The following is a 24846-nucleotide window of genomic DNA, read 5'->3' as shown; positions in this document are numbered from 1 at the left end:
ATAGAATGTATTTTACACTTGAATATTAGATTGTGTCAGCATTATTGTCAGCTGTAAATACAGTGTGGCTGCAATTAATGGTTGTTATGACATGTTGTCAAATGGCTTTTTTCTCTGGCTTGCCGTTAAAAAAAATCCAGTGGCTTTCAGTGAGAAAGAGTCAGATTCATTAATTTAGAGCCACATAAATTTTGTGGGGTGTGTTTTTTTTTTTTTTTTTTTTTGTGGGGTTTTTTTGGCCAACACAAGTCATTCCTTTTTTCCCCGTTAAGGCCCTTGGCCTAATCTGATTTCAGGGTCAACTTTATCCTGTATTATGATACCAGAGTTTTGTTTTAATTATACCAATAACCACAGTCAGCCTTGAGGAGTCCATATTGGTTGATCCCTAATGTATAACCAACTGTTACTTTCCACAATAACAGTGGCTCCATAGTGTTAACGAATAGTTATGTCTATAACTTCAATTCCCTTTCAGTTGATTCACTCGGTACAACACATACAGTTGTAGTCAAAAGTTTACATACACTTGTAAAGAATATAATATAATGGCTCTACCGAGCATCCCGTTATTTCTAAAACTCTGATTTTTCTCTGATAGAGTAATTGGAACAAATACTTCTTTGTCACAAAAAACATTCATGAAGTTTGGTTCTTTAATGACTTTATTATGGGTTAACAGAAAAAGGTGATCACATTTTCTGGGTCAAAAATAATCATACGGCAACATGAATTAGCAATTTTGGTGACTTAGAAAGTTGTCAGTGAACTGAGCTTCATAGCATGGCCTCTTAACTGCTTGTGAGTGATTATGAGTGATGACAGCTGGTGACTTCTCTTAGGCCAGTTAAATAGGGCTCATTGGATACAAACGCTACAATAGGAAAGTCAAAGGAGCTCAGCATGGATCTGAAAAAGCGAATTATTGACTTGAACAAGTCAGGAAAGTCACTTGGGGCCATTTCAAAGCAGCTGCATGTCCCAAGAGCAACAGTGCAAACAATTGTTTGTAAGTATAAAGTACATGGCACTGTTTCGTCACTGCCAAGATCAGGAAGAAAACGCAAGCTATCACCTGCTGCTGAGAGAAAATTGGTCAGGAGGGTGAAGAGTCAACTGGTCAGGAGGGTGAAGAGTCAACCAAGAATCACCAAAAAGCAGATCTGCCAAGAATTTGAAGCTGCTGGAACACAGGTGTCATTGTCCACAGTCAAACGTGCTTTGCATCTCCATGGACTGAGAGGCTGCCGTGCAAGAAGGAAGCCCTTGCTCCAAAAGCGGCACCTTAAGGCTCGACTGAAGTTTGCTGCTGATCACATGGACAAAGATAAGACTTTCTGGAGGAAAGTTCTGTGGTCAGATGAAACAAAAATCGAGCTTTTTGGCCACAATGCCCAGCAATATGTTTGGAGGAGAAAAGGTGAGGCCTTTAACCCCAAGAACACCATGCCTACAATCAAGCATGGTGGTGGGAGTATTATGCTGTGGGGCTGTTTTGCTGCCAATGGAACTGGTGCTTTACAGAGAGTAAATGGGATAATGAAGAAGGAGGATTACCTTCACATTCTTCAACATAACCTAAAATCATCAGCACACAGGTTGGGTCTTGGGCGCAGTTGGGTGTTCCAACAGGACAATGACCCCAAACACACATCAAAAGTGGTAAAGGAATGGCTAAGTCAGGCTAGAATAAAGGTTTTAGAATGGTCTTCCCAAAGTCCTGACTTAAACCCCATTGAAAACATGTGGACAATGCTGAAGAAACAAGTCCATGTCAGAAAGCCATCAAATTTAACTGAACTGCACCAATTCTGTCAAGAGGAGTGGTCAAAGATTCAACCAGAAGCTTGCCAGAAGCTTGTGGATGGCTACCAAAAGCGCCTAATTGAAGTGAAAATGGCTAAGGGACATGTAACCAAATATTAGCACTGCTGTATGTATATTTCTGACCCAGCAGATGTGATCACTTTTTTCTGTTAACCCATAATAAAGTCATTAAAGAACCAAACTTCATGAATGTTTTTTGTGACAAAGAAGTATTTGTTCCAATCACCCTCAGAGAAAAATCAGTTTTAGAAATAACGGGACGCTCGGTAGAGTCATTATATTATATTCTTTACAAGTGTATGTAAACTTTTGACCACAACTGTAAGTATGGGACATATATATACGCCCCGCAGAGCAGCCACCGAACCGGAATCGGACCACCACCACCTTAGTGAGCGATAGATCCAGCAGAAAGGACAGTATGAGCCACCGAAGGGGCTATAACGTCCAACCGATAAAACCGTACAAAAGTTTTTAAAAACTTTTAAAAGTTTGGCATGAGCCCGCTGGCGGGCTCATGCCAAGCTGAAGCCCGCCAGCGCTCCTGCATGGTTTTGGCTCGTCATCGGCTAACCTGTCAACATGTTCCATGTGGTCAGCCCAGCTAATTGCCCGGACATCGACCGGATAATTCTCGTCTTCGGACTCGGACGAAGCCAGGGCTCCAGACTCGGAAAGGAGAGGTTCATGCCGTGCAACAGCAGAGCGTCCCAGCACTATTTCCACAAACGCCACCGCGTGTTTCCAGGATCGAGCGCCGGAGCTAGCGACAAAACGCACAGGCTTCAGGCTCCGTCAATGCTCTCCTAGCGTGGATGATCCCCAGGCAGACAGGGCAGGCATTGTGCTGGTCGCTGTTGTGCAAAGAGAAACCGCATCCCTGAAGACGGGGGCGAACAGAAGATTTCTGCTTTGCTCGCATCAGTTTGGAGTCCATTCCAAAACGCAAACCCAAATGCTGCACTCCGCGGGCAGCCTACGGACCAACTGCGTGGTGGAGGTTGACACCAACAGGGGCAGTTAAGCTAAGTTCAAGTCCGCAGACAGTGGAGCTAACTAGTAGCAGCTAGCTAGCCCAACTCAGCAGAGGTGTTCTCAGCGAGGTGAAGAGCATAAGAACTGAAGCATGACTGTGATGACAGCGGCTATATGTGCAGGCGGGTCCGTGCGCGTGTCATCACATGTCATCCGCCTTAAAGGCGTGAATAAAGGTTTCTTCAGCCAAGACACGCAAGGGCGTGATATTAGGGGTGGGTTCTTATAATCGATTCATCGATTAAAATCGATTCTGGCTTGGATAACGTAAAATCGATTCATTAAAATCCTGAATCGATTTTTTAATATAAATTTATTTTGCCCAAAATGCCAGAATCTCAGGTGAAATCTCACAAAATTTCAAGAACCACCAAACAGTTAAGACAGTAAATGAGAGCAGGAACACGGATTCTGCACAAAGACTTAAACACACAGCGGGACCCGCGGATCAGAATCAGTTAGATGTCGCTTTTCTCACAGTCGGGGCTGAAAGCCGACAGCTCGCTGACTCTGATCTGTCGGCGGGTCTGCGCTTTGTGTGCACGCCCTTTATGCGCCGATTCTAAAGCTGTTAGTTTGATCTCTCTCCAAACAATATTGACCGAACCAGCAGCAAAAGAAGATCCAAACGCTTCACATAAACATCGTCATGAATTCACTCAGACTTTTACTGTTTTGCTTCCACTGTGATGCACAGCTCTCTCTCTGTACTTCAAGAACAGTTTCCCTTTCTTCATTATTCGCTTGCTTGTTACGCACAAGTCTACTGTTGTTTACAGGCTGTCGGCCGCTGTTTTTTCCCTTTTACATTCTTCCGAAAAGAAAACCTCATTTCTGCTGTTCAATACTGAACAAATTTAAACTTTTTAAAATTATTCAAAATGCAAAACGCTGTGTCTGTAATAAAACCGCTGTAACTTCAGAGGTGATGTTCATATGTTGATTAATGGTTTTCTTTCGTTTTTGATGTACTGCAGAATATTTTTATAAAATCCCAGGCCAGGAAAATCACCTTCATGTTTTTCTGTGTTTTATCCTCAGCTACTTTGACACAAAGGCCTCTGCTGTGATGCTCACACCTGTGATAAAGTCTTGCGTGTGTCAGCTTCCTTTTTATTGATACAAAAATATGTAAATGTACTGATCTGAATTATAATATTTCTGACTGTCAAAATTTCCCAGATTTAAATCGAATCGAATTAAATCGAATCGTGGATCGAATCGATTCGGGGCCTTGTGAATCGGAATTGAATCGATTCTAGAAATCAGTGACGATACCCAGCCCTACGTGATATCCCATACTTAGGTGTTGTACCGAGTGAATCAATTGAAAGGGAACACCAGTGCCTAGCATGCGAAGGTATCACTTTCAAAACTGGGAGGTGATGCAAATTCCTGGATGGGTTGCGTCAGGAAGGGCATTTGGCCTAAAATTTATACAAGTTCAGACATGCAGATCTATTCACTGTGGCAACCCCTTGCAAATAGCAGCTGAAAGAAGTCAACTTCTGCAGTAATAGCAAAGTAAAGTGTAATTAGTCAGCCACTAGCCGCACAGCATTTACCTGACTTCGGTAGCTTTGTTAAATGCAAGTGTTCAGGTAGACAAAGAGTGCTACATAATAAAGCAATACAGCTGTTGTTTCACATAATTATTATTCCTTTATTTATCCAGGTAAATATCTCATTGAGATTAAAAATGTCATTTGTAAGAGAAACTTAAACAGTTTAATGCCGTTAAGCTGGGCATACACTGTGCGTTTTTTTTCAGTCACGTTATTCAGCTCCTGCTCAAACTGTACAATTAAATCGCAGGGGTTAGAGGTTCGTCGGTCATGATGCAGGGTCTCACACTATATGGCCCGATGCACTGATGTGACCTGAGTGCTCACACTGTGCGTCCATAACATGAAGCTTATAACACTAAATCTGTTTCTTGCTCTCCCTCTCTGTCTTTACTCACACAGACACACACACCACCACCATCAACTTTGCTAAATTGCTTATGAAAAACATTGACCAGGCAGCTGCAGTTGAGCAGCAATGTCCATACAACTCTTTTCATAGTTGGTGCAGTCATGATAAAGTTCTACAAGTTATGCCTCTATCGCTTGTGTCCAGATCACACGCTGCACTTCTGTTTGCGCATGCGCAGTGTGAGAGGCTGCGTTGACAACCTCACAAGGGCCAACAGGATTTCAAATAGGTTTGATTTCCTTGCGAGCATACGATTGATGATCGGGAGCTATTCGTGAGGTGTTAATCGCTTCTCGTTACCCCATGTATACTCCACGATGCACGACACACAATTAAGGTGAAACTTGGGCCGATCCCCAAAACGGTCGCACAACTGAAAAATATGCTCAAAATGGGCCAAAGATCACACAGAGTATGCCCAGCTTTACAATTAAACAGTTAATTGACTCAGAAATGCAGAGTTCACTGTTGAATAATCAGATTTTTCCTGATTACTTTATACAAAAAAAATCTGAAAACTGTGAAAAGCATCCATCATAAAAATCTAGATCCCAAAAGTGATTCTGATAAATAAATCACCATAGAAGTGATTACCTAATGAGCTTCTTATAAATGCCTGTTTTGCATTGCCTGTTTTTTCTTCTTGTGTAATTCAAGGTATTTCTGGAAGTTTTTAGCATGTAAGGGTAAAATTTCTGATGAAGTGAGGACCAAATATAGCACAGTGAATTGATGTAAGCAGAGAGCATGAGTCAGCAGTTCTCTTTTCAGCTTTTCTATAGGTCTGTGCTGAGTCAAGTCCCTCAAAGGCCTCTTATTAAATCAGACATGATTAGGTTCTACTATTGATTATAGCACAATCTTATGCTGTTTGAAGGACCAGATAGACAAACACGTTTCAACATCCTGTTAATTGTTGTCTTCTTCCAGACGTGAATTTACTGTCCATGCAGATTGCTGTGTAGCGTATCTATGCCGTCAATGTCATCCTCTCTCCTCTGTGGCAGGTTTACTGTGCTGTGTGCTGCAACAGGAAGTGTAAACTGAAGTACCTGGAGAAAGAGGCTCGTGTATGTGTCCTCTGCTTTGACACCATTCACAGAGGTAAGGTTCTTGTTTGGTTTATTTGTATGCCTTTATTAAGATCCCCATGTGTTGTACCATTATAAAATACATGATAATATAGCGAGTCAAACAGGTGGTGGGCGGCGTGTAAGGGGTCACCTGTGATGGCCCTGGTGAGAAATTGAGACAGAAAGAGTTGGCAATAGCCTCCAGGGGTGGCAGAGGGCAGTAAATGATTTAACTGCTCATCCAAACATGAGTGAGTAATGAAATTAAACTGTATTATGAAAATAAAGTAAATAAAACACAATAAATAAAGACAATAAAAATATTATTTGTCCTTTTGTGAGGACCAGTTTCAGCTCATGAGAAAGTTAGAGCATTTGAGCTGGCCTTTATATTTTCCTCACATTTCTTTAAATGCCTGTTTTGGAGTCAAAGCTTTTAGAGTTAAAGTTGAAATCAAGTTTGGACGTACTTAAATCTAACATTGTTTGCATTGTAACAATGGGTTGTGTTTCTTACATTAGTAGAAGGGAAAATGAGTTCTGATGGTTTTGTAGATTTGGTGTGTGTGTTTTTGTGCATGTATGTCTGTGTGTTCAACTATGCTAATGAATGAGTGAGTTTGTCTGTAAACGTTTAAAGGAAGATGTGGTGGCTGCATTGAAGAAAAACAAAGTTTTCCTCTGACAAGAAAGCCTAATTTCTGCTGTTCAGTACTGGAGGAATTTAAACTTTTACAAATTATTGCTTAGCTGTGTCTTTAATAAAACCTCTGTAACTTTGCTCTGCTTTACTTAAGCAGCATCATGTAATGTTCTTATGTTGATTCATGATTATCGATCTACTGCAGTATATTTTTAAGGTGGTTATCTGCTATAAAAATATAGGCCAGGAAAATCTCCTTCATGCTTTGTTTTGTCCTCAGTTACACAAAGGCATCTGTCGTGATCCTTACACCTCTGATGAAGTCTCACAAGTGTCAGCTTTGTTTTTATACATAGATATAAAAATATGGATATATACTGATAAATGATCAGAATTATATTTCTGACTGAGTCAAAATTGAATCGAATCGACCTTGCAAGGGACCTTGTGAATTGGAATTGAATCGATTATAGAAATCAAAATCAATACCCAGCCCCATTTCTATCCTAATGAAAACACATACAAGCTTTCCTTTAGTATTTAGGTAGGAACACAAAGCTGACAGCACAAAGCAAAGATAAGAATCCTAAATTTTGGGCGATGTAAATCAATTTACACATTAACATATTTCTGAAGTTTCTTCGTTACAGTGATTCTACTGTATAAACATGAACAGGTAGAAACAAAGGCTGCAGCCTGACTGCTCATCCATTTGCTACCTGAAGTTTAGGGTCTGGCTGCTAGGCTGGCGTGTGCATTCAACATCATTCTGGGTTCTTGGCTAGCTTAGTGTTATCATGCTGTATAGGCAGGTGCTTGCAATGAGCTGAATAATATGATGAAAGCCTTGAAATAAATATGGTCTAGTACACCTTATGCCCCTCTTTAGATTTACTCCTGCTTGCTCCAAGTATCAGTGCAATAGAGAGTGGTATAGCTGCCACAGTCAGCCTTCAACAGGCTACCTAATTTAAACATCAGACTAAGTTAACAGTTCATTTTTCGCTGTGTAAAACAAACAACGGTGGATTGGAACAGTTACAAAGTTAGCTTTTCCTCATGCCGGAGCTTGGTGATCAGGTAGTTTCGTTTACTTTTTCCAGTAAAAGTTTAATGCTGATTACAGGATTAAGTGATGCTGTTTTGGAGACTGGGAAAAACATTTTCTTTAACTCTCCCTGAGGTCACCATCTTGGTAACAATAAAAGACGTGGAAATAGGCACCTTTTTTTTAGCTGGACTGCAGCAGTGATATGGAGAGAGATGGGAGTTGATTGCAGAGGAAAGTGATAACAGGACACTATTACTTGTCCTTGAGCTTGTGAGTCTATGTAGTACAGGACCACCGAGTGCAGTGGACATGTGATGCTCACATGCTGTCTAAATTAAGGAGGAGATGGTCCACTTTAGTGGCTTTTGGATGCTCGGGCAGTGTGTTGCAATCCTTCTCTTCTCTCCCTCACACAGCTCCTCCTCTCCTCCCCTCTCTTGCTTTCCTCTCCCTCACTGACATCAGTATACGAGGCTTACTGCATACACCTCAGCCTACAGCTAATAGCCTGTTATTATTTACGAGAGGAGCCACTTCAGAAAAGCTGTGAGGACTGGTCTGATGTCAGTTGGCGAGAGAGATTTGTCATAACGTGGATTAATTGTGTTTTAGTTGAGGAGGAGATGATGAGGTAAGATGCTTCTTACTTGTAATGAATAAAATGTTGGAAACTTTGTACTGCTGCTGTGCTGGATTGTTTGAGTTTAGAATGTGTGCATATATTGCAAATCAGTGTTTTGTCTCCATTTTAAGTAATATATTTGGTTATGTTACCGTTGCACTGAAAATGGGGTCAGTAAATAGCCTTAAGCCTTGGTTGACTTTTTTTCTGCCATGTCATCCTTTCGTTGCACAGCAAGGCGAATAACTGTTCTTGCATTGATACTAATTGAATTATTGATACTAATTGAATTACTTAAAAGAAATTATAGAAACAAGGATCTAAATAACAATAATATCTTTGTAATGTTTCAATCTGCTGTGGTTGCATTCCTGTGTTTTTGAAAGCGACATTGTTGTTGCTGTCATTACATACTGGATAAGTAAAGCTATGTGATACATAATCAATATAATACGACATAATTGCTTGATCAGCAGCGCTGAGAAAAGCTGCTCTGAAAGCCTCTCCACTATAGCCAGTTTTCCTGAAAGTAATAACTCATCTTATAGCAATGTTGGGGACTAAACCAATATCCAACTGGCACAGCTTTAGAAAAGCTGTTATGCTGATGTACGCTACAGTCCTACACCCCAACACTGAACTTTATGAATACAGAAACTTGAGAACAAGGCAAGAAGGAGTTTCAAATTTATACGTGTGTGTATATATAAGTGTACGTCCTAAAACTTGACCTCATGATCAAGGATAGCGGTTACATTTTGTGAACATCTTGTGAATGTGATAGTTTGAGAACGTAGGATTTTGGAACTGATACCATCGGTGTATCGGCTTAAGGGTACCACTGGCTGCCACCAATTTTATTCTTTTAGTCAGTGAGCTAGAGGAAACATGTAGCGGCACTCTTCTGTATCATTCACCTGCTGCATTAAGAGGGACTCCAACTCCACCATCTTGGACTGCAGCTGGTAATGATAGCTAGAGAGCCACACTTAAGGGAATGTGGAGCAGGTGGAAAGTGGTTCACGTTCCATAACAACACAATCACCGAGGCAGCAATACAGATGGAGGGCTACCAGCTGCAGGCCAGGACAATGGAGTCGATGTCCATCTGTAAGAGAACTAATTTGAGAGGCGTTTTGTTATTTGTCAGGATTTTCTTAATTAAAATTCCTGCAGTGGAAGTCTGTGTGAATATTATATACTTGACAAATTCAATATTTAAACTGCATTTAGACGCATTTAGATATATATCTGTGTTAGTCCATTATTGGTCAGATACTGCTAATATACTGTCCAGCTTTTTTTCAACAGGCTTCTCTGAAGAAACTTACTGATAGAGATGCTTTTTCCTTCTCCAGTGTCCTCACTTATTTTCCAAATCTGTAACAGAACCGCAGAAAGTGGAAGTCCTTTTTAATTAAACCAATGAAATATAGCTATAATAATATGTTGCAGTGCTTTCCTTTGTTCTCCACCATTTGCACTTTCTAAACACAACTTATTAATTACAGGAAAATTATTCACAATCTTGTAGCCATTGCAGTAGACATGCCCCCCCTTTTATCTTCTGTATGCTTTTTTTAAATCTTGTTTTAATTTTTGTAACAACCATTAATTAATTGTAGATTAATTGTAGATTTTTTTTTTTTAAAGCAAAAAGAAATATCCTGGTTCTTCGTAGCAGGGGACAAATTTAGGCTGAGTGGGCCTTATAGGCCTCAGTCACACAGACCTGTAAACTGGGCCACTTGGGAAAAATGTATGGATTGCATTCAAAATAAAAGTTGTGCCTTACTACTAAAACCAGCATGTTTCTTCAAAAGGCACAGCCTTTAATTACTTCTCCAGAAATACAATAAACTTTAATAACGAAAAATCATTTGACCACTGAAGTTTAGTTTACTCTAAAGAGGACTTGAAAATCTAAATAAAACCTCAGATTAGATTGCCACCATTTCACAGACATTCATATTCAAGAAACTAGTCTCTACATCTAAATGAGTCGGGTAACTAGCTTTTTAGACTCGAGTTAACACCTTTAAAAAAAAAAAAAAAAATGAACATGCTTCTAACAGCATCCTTCTGTTGTAGCCCAGGCTCTGGAACGGATGATGAGTCCTACAGGTCCTAGCCCAAACCCAAATGTCCCATCTGAATACTGCAGCACAATCCCCCCTTTACAGCAGGCCCGTGCTGCTGGTACTCTAAACTCCCCACCACCTACTGTCATGGTGCCTGTGTCTGTTCTTAAACACCCAAGCAATGACGGTAAGGTTATTCTTACACAGTCTGCTTTACCTTTCACTTGTTTTCCTTAACTGTACCCCTGAAGACACTTCCTTTTTCTGTGTTATTAGGTTGTCCTCGTGAGCAAAAGCGCGTGTGGTTTGCTGATGGTATCTTACCCAATGGAGAGGTGGCAGACACCGCCAAGCTGTCTGTGATGAGCCGCAGGAGCTCCCAAGAGTTCAGTGGTGCCACCCCAGATGAGACAACAGTAATGCAATCATCCTCATAGCTCATCTATCAGGATTCCACCTTTTTAGAACTTTATAACCAGGGGTGACCATACAGTAAGTGGTCCGCAGGTGCGCATTCACTGTCAAAATAAAAGATGCGCACCAGACAAGAAGTTGCAACGCGCGTTTGCGTACATATAAAAGGCACTGTTTTTGTCCGCTAGAGTGGGATTTTCATTGCATATTCTGAACCACATCTCTGTGCGTCCATCATTTGTTTGAAGCCAGCTCACCACCTGCAACCACTTTTCCGAGAATACGTGCTTCTTTTGCGGTTTGGACTCCTTTGGACATTTCTTTGGAGATGGAGGAACACCAATGTAATTGCTTAAAGGAGCTTGCTTCTTCAACATCTTTAAGAGTTCTGAACAAATGTCTGTCCTCCTCCAGAAAATCCTATGTACCCAAACACACGTTGCAACTTCTTATCTGGTGCGCGTCTTTTATTTTGACTGTGAACCCGCACCTGCAGACCACTTACGTACACCCCGGTTTATAACTCAACAAATGGCTCAAATTACTGATCCCTTGTTTTGGTATAAATACATTGTAAATACCTACACTCATTTAATAGCCAGTATTAAAGTCAACATGCCCATCTGTCTTGAAAGTTCAGTCACTACTGACCAACTAGTCCCGGCTAACTTGGGTTTCTCATTCTGTGGTCCCACAGACTCCACTCCTATGGCGTTATTTTTGTGCCACTATTCTGAGCGCACGTAAAAAAAATTTGAGCACAAGTAAAAAAAAGTTTGCAGGTGCAAGTGTTGTATTTTGAGGAGAAATTTATTTTGAGCGAAGAAAAGCTGAATTTGAGCGAACAAAATTCATTGCTGTGTGCAAAAAATGTATTTCAGTGTTTGCTATTATCCATACATACACACACACACACACACACACACACACACATACACACACACACACACACAATAGCAGCCCCTCTCGCTCAGTTTTTGTATTTGCGCTCGCTCGCAATTTTTTTTTTCTGCTCTTACTCTTGACGAAGGCGGTCGCACTTTTCTCCTCTCCTCCTCTCCCTTAGCTTCCCTGCTTAGCCTCTTATGTCCTAGTCTAGTCTCGTGGTTTTTTGTATTACTTTTCCCTGGAACACTCTCTCACGGTCTGTTCTCTAAAACCTAAAAGAGGAATTATGGATTTGATCAACTGGTCCCTGAATGCAATTGACACCCCTTTCTCAACGAGAAGTTTGGGCTTGGGTGAGCCTGAGTGCTGAAGATATTTACCTATACGGAACCATGGTAACAGGGTTCTTGCTGATCGGAGCTGGCTTGGTCCTGACTTATTGAAGAATTAAGAAAGCGGAACCGGCTGTTCAAACCCCCACAAGGCTGCCCGCTGGGATTGAAACAATGGGAGAGGCGTGAGTTTCTCAAAATGGACTCATTGAGTGCAGCACGGATAAGATCTTGGAAAGGCTTACGGCTGCCGTGAATACTCAGAATAAGATCTCTGAGTGCAGACTGGATTACATCTTAGAACGGCTCGCTCGGAATAACATCTCTGAGCACAAATTGGATGACATCTTGGGGAGGCTCACTGTGGTCGTTAGTTCTCAGAATCGGCTCTTTGAGAACAAGAATGACAACATCACAGAGCGCAAGTTTGATAACATCATGGCAAAGCTCACGGTTCTCCAACAGGAGATTGAGAGACCAGTGTTGGACTGTTAGAACTGCTTTGAAATTCATATGAGCTGTTCGCACTAAAGTAAAAAGCACCATCACTTCATGCGGATACCCTTTCGTCACCAGCTGCGGTCGCAAGGCTGGAGCCGAACAAGAACACCCTGATAACGACTGTGTTTAGTCTGTTCCTTCCCATTCCATGCAAGGCCACCTGGGTTGGCTGGAAGACTGTTTACTTAGCCTAGCAGGGCGAAGGACACTGTCTCAGCTGAACTCTGGACACGCACACACATACATACATATACACCGATATGCACACACTCATCCCCCCTCCCTTTCCAAACGCCTTCGATGTTGTGCTGTGGACATTTATGTGCTTTTTTGTTCTCATGCTGTCCTCCCAGGAGCCCAGCATGAATAGAGGTCTCTTTTTTTCCTCTTGTACTTTCCCATTGTAGTGTATATTTCAGTGTTTTTTTTTTCTGTAACGCTACCGATCTCCGACCTGTATCCCCATGTGATGTCTGTGTTGTGTGTGTAAGGGGGGGGGGGGTCCTATTTCACTGCAGGGCAACCTGCACGTGGCGAATAAAGCCTTGATTGATTTGATTGTTGCTCACGCTCTCAACATTTCTGCCCGTGCGCGTTCAACTCTTTGTGTACGCCGTTATATTTGTGCCACAAAACCAGCCAATCACAGACTTGGATGCAAAAATATCTGATTGGCTGTTCTGGTCTCCAATCAGCTCGAAATGATGAAATGCAATATCCCAGAATCCATTTCGTCCAAAACTCAAACGAGGCAGTGGCGGAAGAACACAGAGTGGCGGAGTTTGAAATCATCAAGACATCACATATTTCAATAATGCTCTAACGTTTTCGGAGATGCCTGTTACCCACCAGCTGACCGTGTAGCTGGACTGGCCATTGGGCATACCGGGCATTTGCCCGGTGGGCTGATGGTGTTTTTTCATTTTTATGTTTGTTTATTTTTGTAACGGTATAAACAATGAAAGGTGGTGGATTAGCCAATTGGTCATGATCAACTCTGGGCTGGCCCAATTACAATACATCCGTATTGAGAGGAAAAGGAATGCAATTAGTACCGTACTTCTATGGGCTCAAAATATGGTCATAAATATTTTGTACTTGTAAATCGGTTTTGTACTTGTAAATCAGGATTTGTGTGTGTGTGTGTGTGTGTGTGTGTGTGTGTGTGTGTGTGTGTGTGTGTGTGTGTGTGTGTAAAAAAAGATTAGTGCGTGCGTAAAAACGATTTGTGCGTGCGTATAAAAGATTTGTGCGTGCGTAAAAAAAGATTTGTATGCGTAAAAAAGATTTGTGCGTGCATAAAAAAGATTTGTGCGTGCGTAAAAAAGATTTGTGCGTGCGTAAAAAAGATTTGCGCGTGCGTAAAAAAGATTTGCATGTGTGTAAAAAAGATTTGTGTGTGGACTTAGCCAAAAAAAAAACCCTGCAAGTTACAACTACGAATTTTGACCCTATTTTTCTTCCTTTCACATTGGTGAATGTCATGTCAATCACAAATGTAACAATCCAATCAGAGAACAGATGGGTTTGGCTGTCGGAGGGGCGCTTTTTTTTTAACTGCAGGTCTTTGAAGGGAATAAATGCCCTTTTACATGCCAACCCAGCGTTTTCCTTCATCACCACCAGTGTTGGTCAAGTTACTTGAAAAAAGTAATCAGTAACTAATTACTGATTACTCCCCCCAAAAAGTAATCCCGTTACTTTACTGATTACTTATTTTCAAAAGTAATTAATTACTTAGTTACTTAGTTACTTAGTTACTTTTTAAAAACACGATTTACAACCTGAAGAGGTGATAAAGTGATAGATCTTTCAGCCCAATTCTACTTTTTCTACATAATCCATCATACAAAATGTAATCAAATGGAAAAGTCTCTTTTTTTAACTTGTTTTATCAGTTTTAATCTTTTAACTTTATGCATCAAGCAAAACATTTAATTATATGCAACATTCTCTGACTTGAATAAATTAGTTTAACATTTAAACCTATTTTCTACACATTCCAGCACATAAAATAAAATATTTTTTGTGTTTTCACTCACTCTTTCAAACAGATGCAAGTAAAACACAGCAGAAAATAAATAAAGTCAAAGACTCAGCGGTCCTTTTGCTCTATTTTCACCTGTAAAGCAGGAGCAGGGTAGGCGGAGGGTTACCCTGGTGTAGGTGTGCTGCGGTCAGTTGAAGAATCCGCGCGAGTGTCTCTGTGAGTTTCCCATCACGTCGTAGCTACTCGGTGCTTGCTCGGAAGTTTAGGGGTTTTTTTCGCTGTAAAAAGAAGTTTTCTTCCCACGCACGATGGACGCTAATGTTTTTGTCACTTTTTATGGAATCAAACTCAAAGTAAGGTCAGTACTTCCACACTTTAAACGCTGCACGCTCATACTCTCTCCCGCACTCGATATATTATCCATTGTTGATCTGCACACAGCTGCTGTCACCAACGTCGCACTTGCTTACGTCACTGTCATGAGACATTCTCGCAAAAAAAATCACGGTTTTAGTAACGCAGTAACGCAGCGTTCCTACGGGAAAGTAACGGTAATCTAATTACCGATTTTGCAATAGTAATCCCTTACTTTACTCGTTACTTTAAAAAAGTAATCAGATTACAGTAACGCGTTACTTGTAACGCGTTACTGCCCATCTCTGATCACCACGAAGGACAACAGTCTGTGGTCGTCCGAGTTTGGTGATTTTTGTGTCACAGGACTACGTGTTTAATAGAGGGACTTCCACAGCCTTTTCAACAGCGCTGCGGACGCGGGGGGGGGGGGGGCGGCAGTGTTTTGGAAATGACAGTCTTCATTACAAAGCTTTCTTCGTTATGAATTAGCATACATGTTTTTATTGAACATTTGAAGAACTAGCAAAAAAAAAGCCACAAACTCTTGTAGTTCACATAAAGTCAGAGATAAAAACGACAAGGAACAGGTGCATCTAGTACAGGTAGAGCTGCTGCAAAAACCCACAGAGCCCAGCAGCCAGCGTAACAAATTCTGGATCCTTTGCTTTTAGTTAGCAATTAGCATTAACTAATCCTAAAGTAATAATGGTATTTCTAACCACTGACATACCACAACTTTATCCTTTCAACTGCTGCTGAAAGTAAGGGGACCTAACTGCTATCGGATATTTATATAGAGATTACTCTTCAAGGACCTGCAGTTCAAAAAAATGCCCCTCCGACGGCCAAACCCATCTGTTCTCTGATTGGATTGTTTAATTTGTGATTGACATGACATTGACCAATCAGCTTAAAGGAAGAAAAATAGGGTCAAAATTCGTACTTGTAACTTGCAGGGGTTTTTTTTTTTGGGCTAAGTCCACACACAAATCTTTTTTACGCACGCACAAATCTTTTTTACGCACGCACAAATCTTTTTTACAAGTACAAAACCGATTTACAAGTACAAAATATTTATGACCACATTTTGAGCCCATAAACTTCAGCTAGAATGAAAAAAGACAAAGCTGGAGTTATTCTGTCTTTACGTTGCACAGCTGCCTCTTCTCCCATCATTCTCTCTCCCTCCCTCTCCTGTGGCTACTTCAATCATAAAACCGATCAATGATCAGCTGTCTCTCTTGTTTGTTTATCTCCCACTTTGCGCCAGAAACAGGAAACCAGCGGATGTTGTGCTAAACAACAACAGCACGTTCAAGCTTGATAAGCTGTTGTTAGAATTTATTTAAAATTAATTTCTAGTATCAGCTGATGTTTGCTGGAGCCACAGCTGTAAAACTGCTGGTCATGGTATCGGTTTGGAAACATGAAGGTGATACAAATCATACATATATACCAACAAGACGGTGTACATCACTGTCACAACAGCGTTTGTTTTAGTTCAAAGGCTTTATGGTTTTTCCTATAATACCTGGTGGTGTAGTCGGCCGATTTTTTTGTCAGTTGAGCTTTACATATTATGTTTAACCCGAGTGACCACCCGGTCAGCTGGTGGGTAACAGGCATCTCCGAAAACGCTAGAGCATTATGGAAATATGTGATGTCTTGATGAATCGAGCAGGTATTTGAAGTTTACACAGCACCATTATCGCATGAAAATATCTTAAAAGTTTATTTCGTGACCCATAAAGAGAAATATTTCAAACTCCGCCACTCTGTGTTCCTCTGCCACTGCCTCGTTTGAGTTTTGGACTAAATGGATTCTGGGATATTGCATTTCGTCATTTCGAGCTGATTGGAGACCAAAACAGTCAATCAGATATTTTTGCATCCAAGTCTATGATTGGCTGGTTTTGTGGCACAAATATAACGGCGTACACAAAGAGTTGAACGCGCACGGGCAGAAATGCGAGCAACACGTTGAGAGCGCGAGCAACACGTTGAGAGCGCGAGCAACACGTTGAGAGCGCGAGCAACACGTTGAGAGCAGTGGATTTCAGTGTTCAGCAAACACTGAAATACATTTTTTGCACGCAGCAATGAATTTTGTTCGCTCAAATTCAGCTTTTCTTCGCTCAAAATACATTTCTTCTCAAAATGCAACACTTGCACCTGCAAACTTTTTTTCACTTGCGCTCAATTTTTTTTTACATGCGCTCAGAATAGTGGCACAAAAATAACGGCATACACTCCCAGTGTATTGAACTGCAGCTAAGGTCGCTGGCCCTTCTACTCCATATATCCATGTCAATTATCAGGGCCAGAGGTCCTAGAAACTCTTTCATAAATTGAAAACAAGTGCTGCCAGCTGCTGTCCAACATGGACAAGTTGACGTTCATACACATGATGAGAAACTCTTGAGAAGCAGCTGATTTATGTGCTTCTTGGCAACCTGGCATTTTCTAGTACTGCTACACTAAAATAGACAATTAGATAGACAATAAATAGAAATAAAAAAAAAATGGACAATAAAAATTAGTCCATTGACGATGGTATTACATGAAATGACATTCTTATTTCAGCCTGGCTTACCTGGGGCAGAGACCGGAGTTAACAGTGCATCTTCCCCTGAGGCTGCTGTGGCAGCAGAGGTAGCTTGCCGCCCAGTGTCTGGACCCTGGGATTTCGCGTTGCTTTGTGGAATTGGTTCTTCAGTGAACAGGTTTCCCAGTCTGCTGCCAGACAATGAAGACGAGCTGCCTCCACTGCTCATTGCCACTGGAGAGGACGAAGGAGGAGGTGTGTTTTAGACATGAATCTCTTGGTTTATTTTTGCACATCTGGACATCTTATGTCTTTCTGTTGTGCTTGGATCAGAGTGAAATGTAAGTCTCACACTGGCTTTTATGCGAAATGCTTTAATAATCGCTCTGCTGTGTTTTCTGTTTAGATGTTTTAGTTGAGGAGAATCCTGCTCCATGTCAGATTCTGCACTTACTAGAAGAAGGCGGACCCCGTCCTCTGACATTCATTCTTAATGCCAACCTGCTAGTCAATGTCAAACTGGTGACATGTAAGTGAAAAATGAATGAACAAATATGGAATTATGTAGTACACTAAAAAGTGTGAAATAACTCAAAACATGTTTTATGTTTTAGATTATTTAAAATAGTCATCCTTTGCTTTGATTACTGTTTTGCACAGTCATGGCATTCTCTCCATGAGCTTCATGAGGTAGTCACCTGAAATGGTTTTATGCAGTCTTGGAGTTCCCAGAGATGCTCAGCACTTGCTGGCCCTTTTCCCTTCACTCTGTGGTCCATCTCATCCCAAACCATCTCCATTGGGTTCAGATCAGGTGACTGTGGAGGCCAAATGAACCTGACAAGGCACACCTTTGAAGTGAAAACCATTTCAGGTGACTACATCATGAAGCTCATTGAGAGAAGACCAAGGATTGGCAGCGCTATCAACAAAGCAAAGTGTGGCTATTCTCAGGAATGTAAAATATAAAACATATTTAGAGTTATTTATCTTTTTTAAATTATTTTTTTTGCTACATAATTCCAGATATCTTCCGTCATATATTTGATGTCTTTAGTATGTATCTACAATGTAGCAAACAGTAGAAATAAAGAAAAAAACATTAAACAAGAATGTGTGTCCAAACTTTTGACTGGTAGTGTATCTCATATTTCCTCTTTCAAATTTTGTGAATCCTCACATGCCTTCCAATGTATTAACTCTTGTGTGTTTTATCTTCCAGACTCTGGCAGGGAATGCTGGTGTTTTGGCTCTAATGGGCTGCAGGCTCTGGGACAGAAAGAGTTAGTATTTCTGTTGGAGTGTTTGCCTCAAGAAAAAACTCTTCCCAAAGACCTCTTTACCATATATCTCAGCATTTTCCAGGATGCCCAAAAAGGTAATACCTGCCTTCAGCCTGCCTTTGCAACTTTTAATAACTACACCTTTAGCTTATAAAGGATAACATAATCATTATCTTGTGTTACAGGGAGGTTTGTGGAGGAGCTGGATAATGTGACTTTTACAAGTAGTTTCTTGGGCAGTAAGGATCATGCTGGGATGGTATTCTTCTCTCCCACCTGCCAGTCTCTAGACGGCCTCACTCTCCCTTCACAGCCATTCTTGTTTGGCCTGCTCATTCAGAAACTGGAGGTGCCCTGGGCCAAAGTCTTTCCACTGAGACTGCTTTTGCGTCTTGGAGCTGAATACAACTGTATGTAAATCTTTGTTGCTCATGACAACACTGAGTGTTATTTCATATTAAAACATAGTAATCTTAAACTTTGATTTGTTGAAAATGAAAAAAAAAACCTGCTCTTCTGAAACCTTATGGTTATTAGTTTATTATTATTATTGTTAAAATGATTAGTTTCAGCAGTTTGCTGAGTAAATAAAAATACCCCAGTTCCACCTTCTCATTTGTAAAGAGCTTATTTTACCAAAAGCAGTCACACTAACACATTTTATATCGTAAGGTAAACCCTTCTACAAGTTAAATTACTAAACCATTGTAAATTACTGTCTGTAAGCATATAGGCTGTTCTAGGAGAAAGACACAGGGACAAGTGATACATATTGTGCTTTTATGGTTTATTTACATATGTTTTTGTTTTTCAGCGTATCCCACCACACTGATAAGTATCCGTTTTCGGCAGTCAGTGTATCGAGAGACAGGACACACCATTATGAATTTATTGGCTGTAAGTAGTGCAAAATAAGATTTTGCAATAAAGAAAATAAGATTTATTTATAATTGAGAAGCTTGGCAAAATTTTGTTAGAGCTAAAACTACACATAATTCTTAACTCCACTCAAGCCACATTTTAAGTAATGCAGATTTCATGGGTGTCTGGCAGAGTAGTTTTTGATTTTGATGATTGACAGTTTAAAATTAATTTGTTTTATACTGGGCTTTTGGTGAAAGGTTTTTGAACATAAATGTTATTAGGACAACAGTCATAGACACTTTTTTGATGCTGATTATTGGCAGACTTGAAAAAAATTGATTAGAACACTTTGATGAGTTCAGATTCTATAAACTGTTCTCATCCAGGATCTAAGGAACTACCAGTATAGCCTGTCAGTGGTGGAGGGCCTGAGGATCCACATGGAGATGGGCCACAGCTACATTGATATTCCCAAAAGTAGCTTCAGTGAGGTAAGAGTTCCTTTAATTTTGTAAAATAAACTTGTTCAGATTCTGGTTAGGATTTAGATAAACATTGATAATGCTTGAATATGTCATTTGTCACAGTTGCAACTAAAAAAAGAATAACTTCCCAGGTGTTTTAGTGCCCAAGCTTCATGTACTTGGTTTCAGTAGATGTTGACTTCTTTATTTACAAGTGCTTTGGGTTAATTTTTTGGTAATCAAACTACAAACAACCCCCAAAATTTCTGTAACTTCTAGAAACATATTGGTTTAGAAATTAGGTTTTTGTGGTCGTCCTCTAACTCCCTTCAAAGGATAACTGAAAAGGGTACAAAGTAGATTAAATCAGTTGAATGATCAGTACAATATGTTTTTCTTTACTTTCTTTCGTAAATTGTCCTGCCACATGTTGAGAAATTGTCTTGTACAAACAAGTCAAAGCTACTTAGTTTCATATAGTTGTATCGTGGTGTTTTAGGGCCATCATTGGCAAATAAAAATACGTTTTGGAGGCTGAATATAGAGGTAGCATTTAGAGAAAAAAAACCCTAATAAACCCTTGATAAATTATCTATTAAAGAATGTGTAGTAAGATCTGTCTTGAATGAACAACCAGAAAATGATTCCCTTGTCGTTTTAAAATTCTCTTTACAACATAAAACCGAAGTCCTCTTATGCGCCCCAGATAGACATATACCCAGTATAATAAATGGTCTTGGTCCTCTTTCAACGTTTGTAAAACCATCTGTCAGGAACTTGGGGATTATCCTTGATCCTGCTCTTACGTTAGATAGTCATGTTAAATCTCTTGTTTGGTCTTGCTTTTATCATTTAAGAAATATTTCTAAATTGAGCTCTATAATATCCTATACCGAACTGGAGATTGTTATTCATGCTTTTATCTCTTCACGACTGGACTATTGCAATTCCCTGTTTACTTGTCTAAACAAAGGTTCTTTGGAGCGTCTGCAGATCGTTCAGAATGCTGCAGCAAGACTTTTGACGAAAGCTTCTAAATATTCACATATAACACCGTTGCTTACGCAGTTACATTGGCTTCCTGTCGAATTTAGAGTCCATTTTAAGATTTTGGTTTTAACTTTTAAGGCTCTTCAACATCAAGCACCACCATATATTATTGAACTTTTACAGCCCTATGCCCTTAGTAGGTCTCTGAGGTCGAGTAGTCAGGGCCTACTTGTCATTCAGTATACGAGATTGAAAACTAGGGGTGATAGAGCTTTTGCTACTGTGGCCGCCAGACTGTGGAATTCCCTTCCTCAGGACTTACGATCCGCTGATTCATTGATTACTTTTAAAAAACAGCTAAAAACACATCTTTTTAAAATTGCTTTTTGCTAACTTTGTTTGTATTTTGTCTTTTTAATCTGTTATATCTTGTAAAGCACTTTGTGATCTCTATCTAGAAATGTGCTATATAAATAAAATTTTACTTACTTACTTACTTAGGCCAAAATCAAACAATGTATGTATGTAAAAATAATAAGTAAATAAAGCAAAAGTTGGCACACAGCAGTGTTGTACAGAAATGTATATTTTTCTGTATTTTTCAGGTGCAGAAGGTGATAAATGCATCCAATGAACATGTCATCAGCATTGGAGCAAGATTCAGCTCGGAGGCCGACTCTCACCTGGTCTGTTACCAGAATGAGGAGGGAAATTACCAAACCCAGGCCAACAGCATGCCTGGGAAGTCTCGGACAGGTGAGTGTCTTTAGAAATGCTCCATACTCCTCTATTTTTGAAAAATAAAACATTAGAGGCAAGCATTTTGTTGTACCATGCATATATGAACTTCTGGGGGTTTGTGTTTTGTTACAGTCACTGGGGCCAGTTTTGTGGTGTTCAATGGAGCACTTAAAGCCTCCTCAGGTTTCATTGCGAAGTCCAGCATTGTAGAAGGTACTGTGACTGGTTGTTGGCTCTGAAATACTTATGTCCATTCTGTTATTGCTGGGCCAGACTAGTCAATTGTTTTGTTTTTACCAGATGGTTTGATGGTGCAAATCCCTCCAGAGACCATGGAATCTCTTCGCTCTGCCCTCAGGGAGCAGACAAACTTCCACATACCCTGTGGCAAGATTAATGATGAGCAGGTCAGAGAGAATGTGACTGTCCGCTGGGTGGAGTGGAATCCACCTGTCAACACAGGGTAACTGCACGCAATGATTTACTCCATGTGTGTATGTGTTTGCCAATGCCAGTATTTGATCATATTTTAACTAAAACACGATGCAGTTTAAATCTCTGGGAAAACAGTACTTTCTACTGTGACCCTGTGAATTTGTATTCCTGCAGCAAAACTAGTGGAGTTGATGGAAGATCCCTAGATGGAGTGTGTAGTGTGAGGATGCAACAAGACACTGAGTTTGAATCAGACAATCGGCTGATTACATGCACTGAGGTAAATTTTCCTTTTTTCACATCAAATTGTTTGCTCCTATCTGACACCTACTGTGAACTGAATGAGGTTTCCATTCTGAGTTCTAAAGCCATCTAAAAGTTGTGATGTGTGCATGACCTGAACTGTATTTCTGTTCAGGTATTCTACCAGCTGAAGTCTCCAGACTGCAACCTGGCATCTGTCTTATCGTCCTGCAGTGTTTTTCAGAAGGAAATAGCGTTGGCAACCTGCAGTGCTCTCACTCCTCACCTCGCCGTTCTCACTTCCAGCGGAATCAACTCACTCTCACTGTGTGTCTCGACACAGGCTGACATGGTAAACAAGCAGTGATTCAGGTTAATATTGTAAAACCTTTTTAAGACGCAGAGTGGTCTTACAAGGTATTTGAAAATGCAGATGCAACAATAGTGATGTATTAATGATGACTGACTGTATTTAAAAATCACACACTAGTATCACCACTCTAATGGTCATTTTTGAATTCTCTTGGTCAGTTATGGTTACAGACTTTCTCACCACCTTCATATGCTTGTGTTTTGAGTTTAACCATATGTGTGTGTGTGTGTGTGTGTGTGTGTGTGTGTGTGTGTGTGTGTATATGTATTAGGGGTGCAACGATATTCGTATCGATATTGAACCGTTCGATACAGTGCTTTTGGTTCGGTACGCATATGTATTGAACAATACAAAATTTGTAATTTATTTTATCAACTTTCCTTCTGACAATGGTGTCTGTGTTGAGTGCTCAGTGAATCTGCGTTCGACTACTCCGCCTAGGCTGCACTGTCGAGCGCAGATCCACTGAGCGCTCAACGCAGAGAGCATCTTCAGAAGGAAGAGCGCAGGGCAAGCTAGCGAGAAATGGTAAATGGCCTGTATTTATATAGCGCTTTACTAGTCCCTAAGGACCCCAAAGCGCTTTACATATCCAGTCATCCACCCATTCACGCACACATTCACACACTGGTGATGGCAAGCTACATTGTAGCCACAGCCACCCTGGGGCGCACTGACAGAGGCGAGGCTGCCGGACACTGGCGCCACCGGGCCCTCTGACCACCACCAGAGAAAGAAGTTAAGCTCTGGTTGCAAGCTCTGGTTCTCTCCTCCTGCTACCCCCCCCCCAAAACCCATCTCCATAGAGACTGTGTCAGCTCCCAAACAGACAAAAAACTAACTAAAAACCAGCAACAAACAACTTAAACATAAACAATTACAAAGAAAGAACAATAAAGTATCCACATCTGAACCAAAGAGTAAAACAGTGAAATGTGGATTATTAAATATTAGGTCTCTCTCCTCCAAGTCTCTGTTAGTACATGACTTAATAATTGATCAACAAATTGATTTACTCTGCCTTACAGAAACCTGGTTGCAGCAGGATGATTATGTTAGTTTAAATGAATCAACACCCCCGAGTCATTCTAACTACCAGAAACCTCGAAGCACAGGCCGAGGGGGCGGTGTGGCAGCAATTTTTCACACCAGCCTGTTAATCAACGAAAGACCAAGACAGACTTTTAATTCATTTGAAAGCCTGATGCTTAACATTCTCCACCCCAGCTGTGAAACTCAGAAACCAGTCTTACTTGTTATCATCTATCGTCCACCTGGGCCTTACACAGAGTTTCTGTCTGATTTCTCAGACTTTATATCTAATTTAGTTCTGAGCTCAGATAAAATAATTATTGTGGGTGATTTTAACATCCATGTAGATGCTAAAAATGACAGCCTCAACATGGCATTTAATCTGTTATTAGACTCAATTGGCTTCTCTCAAAATGTAAAAGAACCCACCCACCACTTTAATCACACTCTAGATCTTGTTTTAACATATGGCATAGAAACTGAACATTTAACAGTGTTTCCTAAAAACCCTCTCCTGTCTGATCATTTCCTGATAACATTTACATTTACAATAATTGATTACACAGCGGTGGAGAGTAGACTTTATCAAAGTAGATGTCTTTCTGAAAGCGCTGTAACTAAGTTTAAGAATATAATCCACCCACTGTTATCATCTTCAATGCCCTGTACCAACACAGAGCAGAGCAGCTATCTGAACGCTACCCCAACAGAGGTCGATTATCTTGTTAATAATTTCACCTCCTCACTACGTACGACTCTGGATACTGTAGCTCCTGTGAAAACTAAGGTCTCTAATCAGAAGTACCTGACTCCGTGGTATAATTCTCAAACACGTAGCCTAAAGCAGATGACTCGTAATCTGGAGAGGAAATGGCGTGTCACAAATTTAGAGGATCATCATTTAGCCTGGAGAAAAAGTTTGCTGCTTTATAAGAAAGCCCTCCGCAAAGCCAGAACATCTTACTATTCATCACTGATTGAAGAAAATAAGAACAACCCCAGGTTTCTCTTCAGCACTGTAGCCAGGCTGACAAAAAGTCAGAGCTCTTTTGAGCCAACCATCCCTTTAACGTTAACTAGTAATG

The 24846-nt window shown here is 40.5% G+C and overlaps 1 protein-coding gene across 2 annotated transcripts in view; it reads left to right on the top strand.

Moving 5' to 3' along the window:
• zfyve16 (zinc finger, FYVE domain containing 16) overlaps window positions 1-24846 on the top strand; it is a 47410-nt gene that overhangs the window by 13573 nt on the left and 8991 nt on the right. Inside the window, exons 4-17 of one of the 2 annotated variants that reach the window (XM_080907432.1) lie at window positions 5847-5943; window positions 10320-10496; window positions 10586-10725; window positions 17375-17591; window positions 17743-17865; window positions 18559-18714; window positions 18805-19029; window positions 19434-19516; window positions 19870-19974; window positions 21543-21693; window positions 21811-21891; window positions 21979-22141; window positions 22288-22393; window positions 22532-22708. In XM_080907432.1, coding sequence (XP_080763558.1) covers window positions 5847-5943; window positions 10320-10496; window positions 10586-10725; window positions 17375-17591; window positions 17743-17865; window positions 18559-18714; window positions 18805-19029; window positions 19434-19516; window positions 19870-19974; window positions 21543-21693; window positions 21811-21891; window positions 21979-22141; window positions 22288-22393; window positions 22532-22708 — 2001 coding nt within the window. The remainder of the gene's footprint in view (window positions 1-5846; window positions 5944-10319; window positions 10497-10585; window positions 10726-17374; window positions 17592-17742; window positions 17866-18558; window positions 18715-18804; window positions 19030-19433; window positions 19517-19869; window positions 19975-21542; window positions 21694-21810; window positions 21892-21978; window positions 22142-22287; window positions 22394-22531; window positions 22709-24846) is intronic. The other variant, XM_080907433.1, reaches the window with a different exon arrangement.

The sequence above is a fragment of the Rhamphochromis sp. 'chilingali' genome, assembly GCF_963969265.1.
Source record: "Rhamphochromis sp. 'chilingali' genome assembly, chromosome: 2".
In the NCBI taxonomy this organism is placed as follows: domain Eukaryota; kingdom Metazoa; phylum Chordata; class Actinopteri; order Cichliformes; family Cichlidae; genus Rhamphochromis; species Rhamphochromis sp. 'chilingali'.
Note: the sequence above shows the minus strand (reverse complement) of the source record. Positions and strands in the feature narration are given on the sequence as shown.